The sequence below is a fragment of the Dama dama genome, chromosome 28 (assembly GCF_033118175.1).
Source record: "Dama dama isolate Ldn47 chromosome 28, ASM3311817v1, whole genome shotgun sequence".
In the NCBI taxonomy this organism is placed as follows: Eukaryota; Metazoa; Chordata; class Mammalia; order Artiodactyla; family Cervidae; genus Dama; species Dama dama.
The window spans coordinates 17,649,987-17,666,291 of NC_083708.1; the positions used below are offsets into that span (position 1 = coordinate 17,649,987).

Here is a 16,305-nt window from a genome sequence, read left to right on the forward strand (position 1 = left end):
CTAGAAGTGGGCCAGATGTGTAGAGGGAATCAGGTCCGTGGTGATGGATGGTGACCAAGAAGAAGCAGACAGAAAAAGCAGGCTCATAGATATCACAGGTCAGGGGAATGGGGTGGGCTGTATTGATTAAGATGGTCAACAGGTCCAGACTTTCAGTTACAAAACACCTAAGTCATGAGGATGTAATATACAGCATGGTAACTAGTTAATAATAGCTGCATCATGTGTTTTAAATTTGCTAAGACAATAAATGCTAAAAGTCCTCATCACAAGAAAAAATATTTATAACTCTGTGGTGGTGATGAATGTTAATTAGACTTATGGTGACCATTTCCCATACTTACAGATATTGAATCATTATGTTGTATAACTAAAACGAATACAACATTGTATGTTATTATACCTCAGTAAAAACAAGTGTGAAAGATGAGGGGGACATCTTGTGAAGTTTTACATTTTTGTGATTCCTTAGATCTTTTGAATATTTTTGTGTAACTTGCCTCTACTTCCGGACAGACTAGTGGGTTCTAGTTCAGTTCAGTTCTGATGCCAGTTACCAGGACTTAGTGCAGACCCTACAGAGTCAAGGTGTGGTCTCCAACCATGCTAGCCACCACGGGGGTGAGGGTCTGTGCCTCTGACTAACTAGCTACAAATGTGGGGGAGGGGGTGTTCCTGCTAACTCCTTTGGGTTTCATAATTTACTAGAATGAGTCACAGAATTCAGGAAAGTATTATACTTATTTTATTGTAACATACAAATCAGGATTGGCCAAATGGTGAGAGATACAGTGGGAGTTTAAGGGAGTCCTAAGCACAGAACTTGTACGACCTCCTCTCCTGGGATCAGGATGCAGCATCCTCAGGGTGTATCAGTGCGTCCACCAACCAGAAAGTTCTACACAGCATCATTTGCCAGAGTTTTCATTGGAGTTTCCTATGTAGAGGTGATTGAGTGAACGAATGAGCACATGATTGAACTCAGTCTCCAGCCCCCACCTTCCCCGAGGTCAGGCTGACTCAGTCCTCGGTCTTCTAATTTCATGGTTGGTGTTGCAGATGACCATTGCCTACACTCACTCATCTCATGTAGGAGCCAAGGACCCCACCATGAATCACAAAGACACTCCTTTCACTCAGGAAATTCCAAGGACAAAGATGAGGCAAATGCTTCATTATACAATATGTCCTTACTGAATTTCTTTTTCCTCCACTTTTATGAAAAATGATATACCTTTAAACCAGAGTTCTTATTTCGTGGAAGGCTGTGCAGGCTTTTCCATAACTGATTCAAGACTATGTATATAAGACATTATTGTTGCTGAAATATTAAATGCATACTCATGAATCCTAAAAGTAATTACGTCCATATTAACTATATGCAGTTGTATACACAGATATATATATATGTGTGTGTGTATCTGTATATGTGTATATACCTTTTTCTAAAATAAGTTGTGTATCTAGTTTGGGTATTTTTTCTCTTAAGTTTTTATTTTTTATTTTTTAGAATTGTATTAACTTTATTTTTTTCATTTATTTTTATTAGTTGGAGGCTAATTACTTTACAATATTGTAGTGGTTTTTGTCATACAGTGACATGAATCAGCCATAGAGTTACATGTATTCCCCATCCCGATCCCCCCCTCCCACCTCCCTCTCCACCCAATCCCTCTGGGTCTTCCCAGTGCACCAGGCCCGAGCACTTGTCTCATGCATCCAGCCTGGGCTGGTGATCTGTTTCACCATAGATAGTATACATGTTTCAATGCTGTTCTCTCGAAACAGCCCACCCTCACCTTCTCCCACAGAGTTCAAAAGTCTGTTCTGTACACCTGTGTCTCTTTTTCTGTTTTGCATATAGGGTTATCGTTACCATCTTTCTAAATTCCATATATATGTGTTAGTATACTGTAATGGTCTTTATCTTTCTGGCTTACTTCACTGTGTATAATGGGCTCCAGTTTCATCCATCTCATTAGAACTGATTCAAATGAATTCTTTTTAATGGCTGAGTAATATTCCATGGTGTATATGTACCACAGCTTCCTTATCCATTCATCTGCTGATGGGCATCTAGGTTGCTTCCATGTCCTGGCTATTCTAAGTTTTCTTAAAACACAATGTATATTTGAAAAGACACTATTACTAAACTTTCTAGTGTACTTGCCAAGAATAACTATTTTGTAGTAATTTTCTACGGATAATGGCCAGGGACTTATTAGTTATGCTAAAATAAATAATGTTTCTGATGGTACATCGTACCTTCTAAGATCACTGCAAAAATTAACTATTCTGCATAAGAACATTTTCCACATGAGTAAGTAAGTAAGTAAGTGAAGTCGCTCAGTCGTGTCCAACTCTTTGCGACCCTGTGGACTGTAGACCACCAGGCTTCTCTGTCCATGGCATTCTCCAGGCAAGAATACTGGCGTGATTTGCCATTTCCTTCTCCAGGGGATCTTCCCAACCCGAGGATTGAACCTGGGTCTGCTGCGTTGCAGGCAGACGATTTAACCTCTGAGCCACCAGGGAAGCATGCACACGAGTAAGATACTTTTTAAACTTTAACATGTTATTGGAATGCTATCATAAATTCAGTTTATTAAGCTGAATGTATCAAGTGTCATTGATACATTTTTCAGAATCAGCATCTGCCGTTGGTCTGTGCTGCCTCAGTTATGTCCTTGAGGCACACTGAGGCATCTGAAACTCCTTTTCCACTCTGGAAGACCCAGTCTGAGTCTTCTAGGCTTTCCTTTGCTGTCCGTTCTCACTTCTCCTCTCGTGGAGCAGCCCTCTCTCCTCTGTCCTTGTTACCAGCAGAATGAGTTCGTGACAGGCGTTCAGAGCATCTAACTGAGGACCACATACAGTCTTCGTCCTTAGTTACCCCCAGTGACCCTCCTGCAGGGTCACGCGCAGTCCACCAGAAACAGTCTCCTGGGGGCCATTTCTGTCTCAGGGTCTGCAAATTCCAAAGATAGTTGTTGTCTGAAAGTTAGGCATCCAGAGAAGTGGGCTTTATTCCCCCAAGGTGGAGCATTTTACAAGAAACTACTTCGTTTCTTTACATTTTGAATTCAAGTATGAAAAAGTTTTTGAATAAGATCTTCATTTTTTTTTATTGCTGAAACTGCTTCCTTTAAGTATTTAGAGAGTTTTTGTACTAATGAATATATCATTTTAAAGCTTTTAATATCATTTTTATATCAGATCCAGATATTACATCTTGGGGTTGAATTTCAATAAATAATCAATCACCTTTCTAATGTTAGCAGCATAGTTTAGTTTCTAAACAAAGGTAAAATTTATTGTAATTTCAGACTGAAATTAAGAAACAAATATAGTTACATTTAAAATGTGATCAGTGTTTATTTTAAACATTTCTTTGAAATTAACCAATGATAATCAACTTATTTGAGAACATTATTTTTTTTTCTGAAAATACTTGTTTATAAACATATAACCAAGTGCATATAGTGCTGGTTAAATTAACTAATCTGTTTTACAAATGTGAGTACTCCTCAGAACACTTGATTTTTTTGTTTTGCAATGCATATCTTAAAAAGATGAGAAGCACTTTTATAACCTGTGTATTAATGTATGTATACAGAGTTGTTCTCCTGCTTTTTGATATTCAATGCATTTAAATTAACTTCATTTCCCATAATATATTTGATTTTCCTTGTAAGCCATTGCTAGTTTAAAACAGAGGTGCTCAGCATTCTCCATTGAGATTATGTGCTGAGCACATTCCTCATGTTTTTTATTGTAACTCATCCAGGAGCAATGCCAATACGATAACACTCTTACAGTATAAATGCATCCCACTGTACTGTGATTATTCACGTACGTAATTCCACCTTGAACCTGTGACGCTTAAAGTATATTGAAGCCACGTGCTCAGTCGCTAATCGTGTCCAACTCTTTAACACCCCAGGGACTGTAGCCCACCAGGCTCCTCTGTTCACAGGTTTTCCCAGGCAAGAATACTGGAGCATGTTGCCGTTTCCTTTTCCAGTACATGCTTCTTGTCATTGTTGTACAATTTCCATCTCAGTATGCAGCTGGCAATATCTACTGAGATGTTCTTTGACGGAGAGAATGGAAGGCTAGATCCTCTGTTTCTGTACTCCTTTCTTTACATCTGTCATCAGGTAGAGACTTTCATCAGCTCGACATACCAAAGCTTTCCTCAGGACCACTTAGCACTTTTATAATAGATGCATTTCCCCAACAGCTTCCCAGCATGAAGGTAATGAAAAAAATCAAACCAGGTTAACTGTTTCATAGTTTGAAGTCTAGCTCCTTCTAAATTTTCTGCATTCCATATGGATCTTTCATTTTTTAAAAAATTCTCTAGAGTACCTTCAGGTAAAAATTATAATTATTATAATTATAGTTATAATTATACACAAGTATTTCATGGAGTAGTAAAAAAAACCCACTAAATGTTATACATATATTTAATAAAAAATCAATATCACATGATTATAGCATTATTGCCTTTTCTTTTATTCTACGATTATTTCTATTATGCCATTTCCTTGTTCTTAAAAGTAACTTTTCCAGTAGTCATGTATGGATGTGAGAGTTGGACTATAACGAAAGCTGAGCACCAAAGAATTGATGCTTTTGAACTGTGGTGTTGGAAAGGACTCTTGAAAGTGCCTTGGACTGCAAGGAGATCCAGCCACTCCATCCTAAAGGAAATCAGTCCTGAATGTTGATTGGAAGGACTGATGTTGAAGCTGAAACTCCAGTACTTTGGCATCACCGAATCAATGGACATGAGTTTGAGCAAGCTCCAGGAGTTGGTGATGGGCAGGGAGGCCTGGCATGCTGCAGTCCATGGGGTCACAAAGAGTTGGACACGACTGAGTGAGTGAAATGAACTGATCTGAACTGATAGCACATAATGGCACGTACTCTGCATTGCCATTATTTTCTACTTCTTTGTCTCCGTATGTGTGTGTGTGTGTGTGTGTGTGTGTGTGTGTTAGTCAGTCAGTCATGTCTTTGTCTCCCTAGATGCATACAAAGAGTTCTCCTCGTATAGATAGGATCCAGTCCTATTCTTTGAATTCCCATACTTAGTGGGGTCTGGCACATGAAGGTACCCAGTCCGTGTTTGCAGTAGGATTGAAGGGCGAGAAGTGGAGTGTGAGGCAGACAGAAACGTAATGTTGCAGAGTGCTAAATGTTCCTGCTTTTATTCCTGTCTGTGAGCCCTAGTCTCTCACTTAATGCATTGTTGTGATAATAACAGGCATCTGGCTTTTACTGCTTTGTCAAGAACTACTGTGATGAAAGTCCAGACAAATAAATCATCTATTTGCTTCTCAAAATGCTTGGAAGGCGTTTCCAGCCTGAGACTGAGTTTAACACTGCGGCATAAAGTAGTGAAAAGCCTCTCTGAGTGGAATGGTGTTCGTTGTTCAGTCTCTCAGTCGTTTACGGCTGACTCTCTGCGGCTCCGTGGACTCTAGCGGGCCGGGTACCTCTGTCCTTCACTGTCTCCCAGAGTTTACTCAGATTCCTGTACATTGAGTCAGTGATGTTATCTAACCATCTCATCCTCTGCCACCCCTTTCTCCTGTTGCCTTCAGCCTTTCCCATCCTCAGGGTCTTTTCAAGTGAGTCAGCTCTTTGCAACAGTAATGGAGCTTAAGCTTCAGCATCAGTCCTTCCAATGAATATTCAGGACTGATTCCCTTTAGGATTGACTGGTTTGATCTCCTTGCTGTCCAGGGGACTCTCAAGAGTCTTCTTGAGCACCACAATTTGAAAGCATGAATTTTTTGGCTCTCAGCTTGCTTTATGGTCTGACTCTCACATCCATACATGACTACTGCAAAAACTATACCTTTGACTATATGGACCTTTGTGACAAAGTGATGTCTCTGCTTTTTAATACACTGCCTAGATCTGTCATAGCTCTCTTTCTAACAAGCAAGCCTGTTTTAATTTCATGATTGCACTCACTGTCCCCGGTGATTTTGGAGCCCAGGAAAATAAAATCTGTCACTGCTTCCACTTTCTCCCCATCTGTTTGCCGTGAAGTGATGAGACTGGATGCCATGATCTTAATTTTTTGAATGTTGAGTTTTAAGCCAGCTCTTTCACTCTCTTCTTTCACCTTACCACCTATGGTTTTTCCAGTAGTCACGTATGGATGTGAGAGTTAGACTGTAAAGAAGGTTGAGCACAGAAAATTTATGCTTTTGAACTGTGGTGCTGGAAACTCTTGTGAGTCCCTCGGACTGCAAGGAGATCAAAGGAGACCAAGGACTCAATCTGAAAGGAAATCAACCCTGAAAATTCACTGAAAGGACTGATGCTGAAGCTGAAGCTCCAATCCTTTGGCCACCTGATGCAAAGAGCGGACTCATTGGAAAAGACCCTGATGCTGGGAAAGATTGAAGGCAGGAGGAGAAGGGGACGACAGAGGATGAGATGGTTGGATGGCATCACCGACTCAATGGGCATGAGTTTAAGCAAACTCCTGGAGGTAGTAAAGGACACTGAAGCCTGGCGTCTGATGAGGTCGCAAGAGTCAGACACCTCGTAGTGACTGAACAACAACGAGACTTGGACAGTTTGATCCATCTCACCCAAGTCAAATAACTAGGCCTTTTTTATATTTCCTTTAGAATACCGTGTTTAACCCAAACATACTCCTCTTCCCCAGGCCTTCTGATATCGGAAAGATGTTAATTGTCTTACATTTAGGTTTCTTGTTATGGACGTGACTAAGTGACTAACACTTGTGATGCTTCTGCGCTAAAAGGAATTGTCTGCTGGCTGACTGCCATCTATGAAGGGTTTTCTTGCTAGAGGAAAGAAGATAAAAGTGCATCCTCAGGTTCTGCACACCTCTACAGGAATAGTTCACAGGGAGCTTGAAATGCTCCCAACAGTTGGCCACGGTACGGTACTTTAATACCAGTAGCTTTCCTCTAGCTTCAGAGACCCTTATGGATAAGGTGATATTTTTTTCACTTTGGGTAAAAACATAGTGATGATGATGATGATAGGTAATACATATTTGAAAGTTTGTGATCCTATGCTGTGTCTTTAATATTGAGCCTCAAAAAACAGATTTCAGAAAAGTAGGTAAAGTTGGTTAATGAGAAAAGCATCATTTTTTTAAACAAAGCTAATTAAGACAGATTTTTAATTCTATCATATATACCCCTTTAATTGATATTTTTATGTATACATGTTTCACACTTATTAAACTACTTTCTATTGGAAATATGGCAAAATGTCAATATCCCAGATGCTAGCCCTTTTAATAGTTAGAACTTTTAGTCTAAGTTACCCACAAATTAGACATAAGCCCCTTGGAACCAGTCTCTGGAATGCAGTGTTTTAGGCAGATTAACTATGTCATTATCTGGATAAAACAAGACGGATTAATATCCATTGAATCCTTCTTATTCTTTTGGACTTGGCACTTTGATCAAAAGGTTACTGACCAGTGTACACCCTTCACTCCCTCTGGCTTGGCTCACAGTTCATCTCTAAGAAATCCTCCCTAATTAACTACTTGGCTCTGGTCAGCCTTTGCCTTCTACGCCCTCAGTATGGGTCTGGCACCAAGGTTGTAGGGTTCTGTTGCAAACATAAGTTCCTTGATTGTGTGTGTACGTGTCATGTGTGTATGTGCATTATGCACGTGGTGCTTCTTTGTTCTCGGGCCCTGTTGCTAGCTGGGCCACGTGCAGTGTTGTGCTGGCCTCTCTCACTGTCTGTTCCTGGGCGTCAGAAGCTAAAGCTGCATAGTGAGTAGCTGACAGAGAGTTAACTTCATCCTCCTCAGCTCCTTGACTGAAATCTACTGCCTTCTAATAGTTAAAAAAGGCTGAGTTATTAAAACTTAGGGGTATGTTTTTCACTTAATCATCACAATGACAACTGACCTTTTCCTTTATAATACTGTGTTTAATTCATTCTCTTACAAACTACTAATTATAGTTATATCTTACTTATTGCCTCTGTCTAATAAAATCTGGCATGTGGGATACAGAGCCAGTGGCATATTATATTCCATGAACGTTTAATGTAACATTTAGATTAGGCACCTAGACTCTTTGGTTTCTGCCCTGTACTGATCCAATTTTCTTCTTCATCTCTTGCATTTGTAGCAATTAGAATAATGTCATGTTGTGTTTTCATCCCTTCCGTAGCTGCATGCTTATTTCTGAAAGTGTCAGACTGTACGTCTGCGTGCTCTTGGCTGGCCCACATAAATTATCAAACTGTTGAACATAATGAACTGTTACATTCTCAGTTTTTAGCAGTAAACCGTGAGCCACACCTCAGTGTACAGTAACTTTTGTTATGTGGTCGGCTGCCAAGGAGTGCCTAGCTTTGTCCCTTTAGACATCTCTGCTCTTCTGTGTCAGAAACAGCAGGCAGCATCTTTGTAAGACAAAGGAAATTTAATTTCCTTCCTGCCTACATGAAGTCTCAAGGTTATGATTTTAAAAGACCGAATCAGAAGAAGGGAACCCCAGCACAGTGCAGCAAGATACAGCCATCCCTCGTGGGTAAATGGAGCTGCACAATGCTTTCTAGAATCCGGCCTTTTCTGCTGATCATGGCAGCCTTCATCCTCATGCTCACAAGAAGGCTGCTGGACCTCCGAGTATTGCACCTTTCCTTCCAAGTGTGAAGAGAGAAGGAAAAAGGGCATTCCACTGGGTTTTGCCTGCTATTAAAGAACTTTCCCAGAAGCCCTACCCAGCCACTTCTATTTACATCTGTTTGACCAGAATTAGCCTTGAGAGACTGGAAAATAGACATTTTTAGTTGATCCATTTTCATTCTGAACAAAACTGAGGTTCTGTTGATGAAAAAGGAGGGAGAAATGGGAAGAGGGTAAGCAAGTAGATACATCTGCTTCAAAGATAATAAGTCTTTACAAAACTGTCAAGTTAAGCTAGACTGAATTTCAACTGAAACAATTAGGAAACAGGCGCCACTTGTCTATAGCATGAATTTCATAATGTAAGTGCTGAGTTAAAATTTGGTAGCATGTAAAGAAATGTTGATATTTCTTTACTACTAAATAAATGTTAGTATACTTTGACTTTCACAAGCCCAACTCAGAAATAGAAAAATAGACATAAGGCATGTTTAATTCTGAAAGTAACCTACAGAAATATATGATGACTTTCCTACCAGAAAAGTATTTCCTCTTCCAAAGGTCCCCTAGTTTATAAAATGGGAGAGTAATAAGTAGTCATGGGACTATAGAAACTCTCAATTTTATCTTCACTTCTAAAAGACCGAGATAGAGAGACAGGCTGAGAGCCTTCTGTTGAATGTACAGAGCCATTGTGCTTGTGTATTGGGTTTCATTCTATCTTCCTAGTATGTGTTCATACTTTAAAATACTTGAGCATTTCCCAAGTGATTATATTTTACTTCTATTAGGGATTTTCCTGCACTGGTATGGTTCAGTCTAATTTGACACTAAAAATGTAAAAATTACCCCACAATACAGTAGAAGGGTATCAACCGTCATGTTAGTACCAGTTATTTTACTTTTTATTCAGCTTGTGCACTAATCCAGAAAGCTTCTGAACATATGATTAGGCAGAGTGGGCAGCTGCCAGTGTGATGAAACTTGGGAACTATCGGAGAGACCTCCCCCCACAGACATGCCATCTTAGTCACGGTGAGCAGGAGGGCTACTGACGCTTGTAAGTTAAATGTATGCTGTCTCCAAAGAGAAGAGTTAATTTCAAGTTAATGTTTTTTGAGATATAAATGTCTTGGAGCAAAGGAGTTCATCCATTTAATTATCACAAGAATGAGCATTTAGGATAAACATGGAACCCAAAGCAGATGAATTCTGGTAAAAGTAAAATCCACAACAGCATGGAAAAGTGGGACACTTCAGGGGACCCCAGCCCACTTGAAGCAGAGCTAACTGTGCCCAAAGAGAGATTCTCAAAGCAAGTAGAAAGAAACCAAGACACACTCTGCCTGCTTTACACCCTTAAAACTCCTGGAAGAAACATAGGAAGTGAGCTCCCTGACGTTAGTCTTGGCAGTTATTTTCTGAGGTTCATACCAAAAGCAGAAATCATCATGCGGCAAGCTTCAGCAAAGCAAAGAAAATCAACAAAGTGAAAAGGCAACTTACTGAATGCAGGAAAAAATGTTTGCCAATCATATTGTTGTTGTTCAGTCGTTAAGTCGTGTCTGACTCCTTGTGAACCCATGTACTGTAGCATGCCAGGCTTCTCTGTCCTTCACTATTTCCCAGAGTTTGCTCAAGTTCATGTCCATTGAGTCAGTGATGCCATCCATCCGTCTCATCCTCTGTCACCCCCTTCTCTTCCTGCCCCCAATCTTTCCCAGCATCAGGGTCCTTTCCAGTGAGTCGGCTCTTCACATCGGGCAGTCAAAGTATTGGAGCTTCAGCTTCAGTCCTTCTGATGAATATACCTGTTAAGAGGCCAATATCCAAAATACATAAAGAATTTATATACCTCAGTAGCAAAAAAACAGTTCAATTAAAAACTAGGAGAAGAGCTGAATAGACATTTTTCCAAAGACATAAACATGGCCAACAGGTACATGAGAAGATCCTCAACATCACTAATCATCAGAAAAATGAAACTTAAAACCATAGTGAGCTATCACCTTACACTTGTTAGAATGGTTATTCAGTTCAGTTCAGTTCAGTCACTCAGTCGTGTCTGACTCTTTGCAGTCCCATGAACCGCAGCACACCAGGCCTCCCTGTCCATCACCAACTCACAAAGTATCAAAAGACAAATGATGGTGAGGATGTAGAGAAGAAGGGAACCTTTGTGCACTGCTAGGGTGAATCTAAACTGGTGCAGCCACTATGGAAAACAATGTGGAATTTCCTCAAGTTAAAAATAGAACTACTATATGATCCAAAAGTTCCCACTCCTGAGTATTAGTATCAACTAACTTGAAATACTAATTAGAAAGGATATGTGCACCCCTATGTCCATTGCAGCATTATTTATAATAGCCAAATAGCCAAGACATGGAAACAACCTAAATGCCATCCATGGATGAATAAATTTTAAAAAAAATTGGGTGTATATACATGTATGGAATTGACTATTATTCAGCCATAAAAAAGAATGGAATTGTTCCATTTGCAACACCATAGGTGGACCTTGAGGCATTATGCTAAGTGAAATAAGTCAAATAGTAAAAGATAAACACTGTATGGTCCCTTTTATATGTAGAAACAAAAAACAGACAAACAACTGAACTCTGAATAAAGAACAGATTTGTGGTTTCCTGAGGTGAACAGATACCCCACATCAAGGTAAGAGAAACCCAAGTAAGATGGTAGGTGCGGTGCTGAGAGAGGGCATCAGAGGGCAGACAGACTGAAACCACAATCACAGAAAACTAGCCAGTCTGATCACATGGACCACAGCCTTGTCTAACCCAGTGAAACTAAGCCATGCTAAGCCATGCCGAGACAGACGGGTCATGGTGGAGAGGTCTGACAGAATGTGGTTCACTGGAGAAGGGAATGGCAAACCACTTCTGTATTCTTGCCTTGAGACCCCATGAACACTATGAAAAGGCAAAATGATAGGATACTGAAAGAGGAAATCCCAGGTCAGTAGGTGTCCAATATGCTACTGGAGATCAGTGGAGAAATGACTCCAGAGAGAGTGAAGGGATGGAGCTAAAGCAACAACAACACCCAGCTGTGGATGTGACTGGTGATAGAAGCAAGGTCCAATGCTGTAAAGAGCAATATTGCATAGGAACCTGGAATGTTAGGTCCATAAGTCAAGGCAAACTGGAAGTGGTCAAACAGGAGATGGAAGGAGTGAACGTCGACATTCTAGGAATCAGCGAACTAAAATGGACTGGAATGGGTGAATTTAACTGAGATGACCATTATATCTACTACTGTGGGCAGGAATCCCTTAGAAGAAATGGAGTAGCCATCATGGTCAACAAAAGAGTCCAGAATACAGTACATGGATGCAGTCTCAAAAACGACAGAATGATCTCTGTTCATTTCCAAGGTGAACCATTCAATATCATGGTAATCCAAGCCTATGCCCCAACCAGTAATGCTGAAGAAGCTGAAGTTGAATGGTTCTATGAAGACCTACAAGACCTTTTAGAACTAACACCCAGTAAAGATGTCCTTTTCATTATAGGGGACTGGAATGCAAAAGTAGGAAGTCAAGAAACACATGGAGTATAACAGGCAAATGTGGCCTTGGAGTACAGAATAAAGGAGGGCAAAGGCTAATAGCATTTTGCCAAGAGAACGCACTGGTCATAGCAAACACCCTCTTCCAGCAACACAAGAGAAGACTCTACACATGGACATCACCAGATGGTCAACACCAAAATCAGATTGATTACATTCTTTGCAGACAAAGATGGGGAAAAGCTATATACAGGGAGCAAAAACAAGACCGGGAGCTGACTGTGGCTCAGATCATGAGCTCCTTATTGCCAAATTCAGACTTAAACTGAAGGAAGTAGGAAAACCACTAGATCATTCAGGTATGACCTAAATCAAATCCCTTATGACTATACAGTGGAAGTGAGAAGTAGATTTAAGGGACGAGATCTGATAGACAGAGAGCCTGATGAACTATGGACAGAGGTTCGGGATATTGTACAGGAGACAGGGATCAAGACCATCCCCATGGAAAAGAAATGCAAAAAGGCAAAATGGTTGTCTGAGGAATTCCAGTTGGGCTATTTCAAATGCTGAAAGATGATGCTGTGAAAGTGCTGCTCTCAATATGCCAGAAAATTTGGAAAACTCAGCAGAGGCCATAGGACTGGAAAAGGTCAGTTTTCATTCCAATCCCAAAGAGAGGCAATCCCAAAGAATGCTCAAACTACCGCACAATTGTACATATCTTACACGCTAGTAAAGTAATGCTCAAAATTCTCCAAGCCAGGCTTCAGCAATACATGAACCATGAACTTCCAGATGTTCAGGCTGGTTTTAGAAAAAGCAGAGGAACCAGAGATCAAATTGCCAACATCTGCGGGATCATCGAAAAAGCAAGAGTTCCAGAGAAACATCTATCTCTGCTTTATTGACTATGCCAAAGCCTTTGACTGTGTGGATCACAATAAACTGTGGAAAATTCTGAAAGAGAAAGGAATACCAGAGCAACTCACCTGCCTCTTGAGAAACCTATATGCAAGTCAGGAAGCAACAGTTAGAACTGGACATGGAAAGACAAATTGGTTCCAAATAGGAAAAGGAGTACATCAAGGCTGTATATTGTCACCGTGCTTATATAACTTATATGCAGAGTATATCATGAGAAACGCTGGGCTGGAAGAAGCACAAGCTGGAATCAAGATTTCTGGGAGAAATATCAATATCCTCAGATATGCAGATGACAGCACTCTTATGGCAGAAAGTGAAGAGGAACTAAAGAGCCTCTTGATTGATGAAAGTGAAAGAAGAGAGTGAAAAAGTTGGCTTAAAGCTCAACATTCAGAAATCTAAGATCATGGCATCTGGTACCATCACTTCATGGCAAATAGATGGGGATACAGTGGAAACAGTGGCTGACTTTATTTTTCTGGACTCCAAAATCACTGCAGATGGTGATTGCAGCCATGAAATTAAAAGATGCTTACTCCTTGGAAGGAAAGTTATGACCACTTAGACAGAATATTAAAAAGCAGAGACATTACTTTGCCTGCAAAGGTCCATTTAATCAAGGCTATGGTTTTTCCAGTAGTCATGTGGATGTGAGAGTCGGACTATAAAGAAGGCTGAGCGCCAAAGAATTGGTGCTCTTGAACTGCGGTGTTGGAGAAGACTCTTGAGAGTCCCTTGGACTGCAAGGAGATCCAACCAGTCCACCCTACAGGAAATCAGTCCTGGGTGTTCCTTGGAAGGACTGATGCTGAAGCTAAAACTCCAATACTTTGGCCACCTGATGTGAAGAGCTGATGAAAAGACCCTGATACTGGACAAGATTGAGGGCAGGAGGAGAAGGGGACAACAGAGGATGAGATGGTTGGATTGCATCACCTACTCAATGGACATGAGTTTGACTGGACTCCAGGAGTTGGTTATGGACAGGGAGGCCTGGGAGGCCTGGCGTGCTGCACTTCATGGGGTTGCAAAGAGTCAGACACGACTGAGTGACTGAATTGAACTGAACTGAGGTGAGAGTCCGGTGCAGAATGGGTTAAGCGAGTCAAAAGGTGCAAATTTCTAGTTGAAAACTGAAAAGGTTGAATGCGGATGTACAGCATGGTAACTATAGTTACTAACCCCGTATTGCATATTTTAAAGGGGCTAGTAAAATCAATCTTGAAATTTTTTAGCACAAGAAAATTTTGTAACTGTGTGCTGGTGTTAACTGGACTTCCTGTGGAAATCATTTTGCAGTATATACAAATATTGAATCAGTACATTGTATACATGAAAGTAATATGATGTTATGTCAATTATACCTCAGTTAAAAATCAAAATTATCAGTTATCCGTATATACTTGTTTCTTTATCAGACAGCCTTGTTGATGATACATTCCTCTGAGCTCTAAAAGAATGTTTCTTCATTTATGTATTACTATAGTGGATAAATTTGGTGAATGTTTCCAGCATATTTCTTAATAAACAAATGAGAAAGCCAGTTTATATCGTTACACGCTTCTTGTATTCCCTTATGTTCTGTTTTCCTTTGTGCGCTTTTTAGGGCTTCCTTTGCTTTATCTCACTTTAAGCCATCTAAGCCAAATAATAATTTTTACAAGAAACATACATTTTTTCTCATGACCATGTATCTGATTCAAATTTAATCATACTCCCTTCTGGCTTGTCTAGCCTCAGGATGAGATTACATCTGGTTGCTTATAGGTCATAACCCTAAGTGCTTTAGAACTGTGTTATATTGATATTTTGAAACATGTTCCTAGAATCCAGCCCACAAAGATCCTTATATTATCTTTGACAGAAGTATCGGGCTTTGGAAGTCCTTGGGGAAAGGTTGAATTCAACACACAAGACTTGGTATGTTTAAGACTCTTTGCCAAGTGTCCACAAATTCATCTGAGTAACAAATTATAGCAACAGTGTAGAGAAAGGTCTGGAACTTTGTAAAGGTAAGGAAAGAAACTCATGCCCAAGATCATAAAGTTTTTGGAAAAAATTTTCTCCTTTTTTCTTTATCTCCCAACCCCAGTCAAAGGAACAGGAAGATGGAAGGTGTGAAATAAGTCAAGTGTTTTACTTTTTGTTAAAAACATTTGATCCCTTTATTTGGCTTTTTCTGAGCTAAGCTTCTGCAATATTTTTTTAAAGGAGTTTGTTGTTTTTCTGTAGGTACAAGCCAATTACGATGTGGCACGCTATGAGAATATTTTCTCTGTGCTCTGGGCTCTGGAGCAACTTCTTCTAAAGGAAAACAAAGAAGACAACACTTCAAGAATGGGGCATGAGGATCAGGAAATCAAGACATTTCTTCAGAAGCATGATGAAACTGTTTTCAAACTCTCTGATGCATTTCCTTTGTTTACTTTTTATTTGTGGAGACTAGGCATTCTCTTGAACTCAGTAGACATAGGAACTGTTGGAAATAACTCACTTCCTTAGCAGTTTACCAAATAATCAGAAGCATACTAAAGTTTAATATATGAAGATCTTGTGCTTAAATGTTTTCAAGAATATTTTTAAATGAGCATTTTAAATGGATCCCTAAGGACAATCATTAATTGAATTCAGTAATCTTAAACTATGTATAAAAAGATTATGAGTCATTTTTCTGCACTAAAATCAGCCAGTTTCAGTTGAGAATGCCCTGCCTTAGTCCTATGAAACTGTATATTGCAATATGTTACTCAATGCAGTCTAGTTCTGTTACTCTCTAAAATGGACCATAAATTGTCTTTCTTATTAAAAAATTGCATTTTAAAAGATTTTCATTTACTAGGTGCTAAAAGGTAACAGAAGATGTCTTATGTTTTGTTACTTTACCAACAGAGCATTTAAAATAAGTGGTTATAAATAAGATTCTTTCAAAATTGTTTCTTAGTTTCACTTACTCTCTATTGTCTTACATGGGGTTCATGTAGAAACAGAAAAGTTCTTAGCATTTGTAAAGCTAATGGCCTTTAATTTCATATAATTAACATATTGTCAAGTCGTTTTGAAAGTACTAATCATTTTAAATGTCCCATTTGTTTTTCAACAAATCTTTGTTTTGATTCTGTTGATTATATAAAATATTCCTGTTACTGTTCAAATGTAGTTATTACATGTAATTAAGTCATTAAGAATATTTT

At 39.5% G+C, this 16,305-nt stretch overlaps 1 protein-coding gene across 1 annotated transcript in view; it reads left to right on the forward strand.

Annotated features, from left to right (window-relative positions):
• The window catches only part of MEI4 (meiotic double-stranded break formation protein 4), a 188,434-nt gene extending 172,671 nt beyond the window's left edge, over window positions 1-15,763 (forward strand). Inside the window, exon 4 of the mRNA XM_061131603.1 lies at window positions 15,347-15,763. Coding sequence (XP_060987586.1) covers window positions 15,347-15,616 — 270 coding nt within the window. The 3' untranslated portion in view covers window positions 15,617-15,763. The remainder of the gene's footprint in view (window positions 1-15,346) is intronic.
• Window positions 15,764-16,305: the final 542 nt, after the last annotated feature.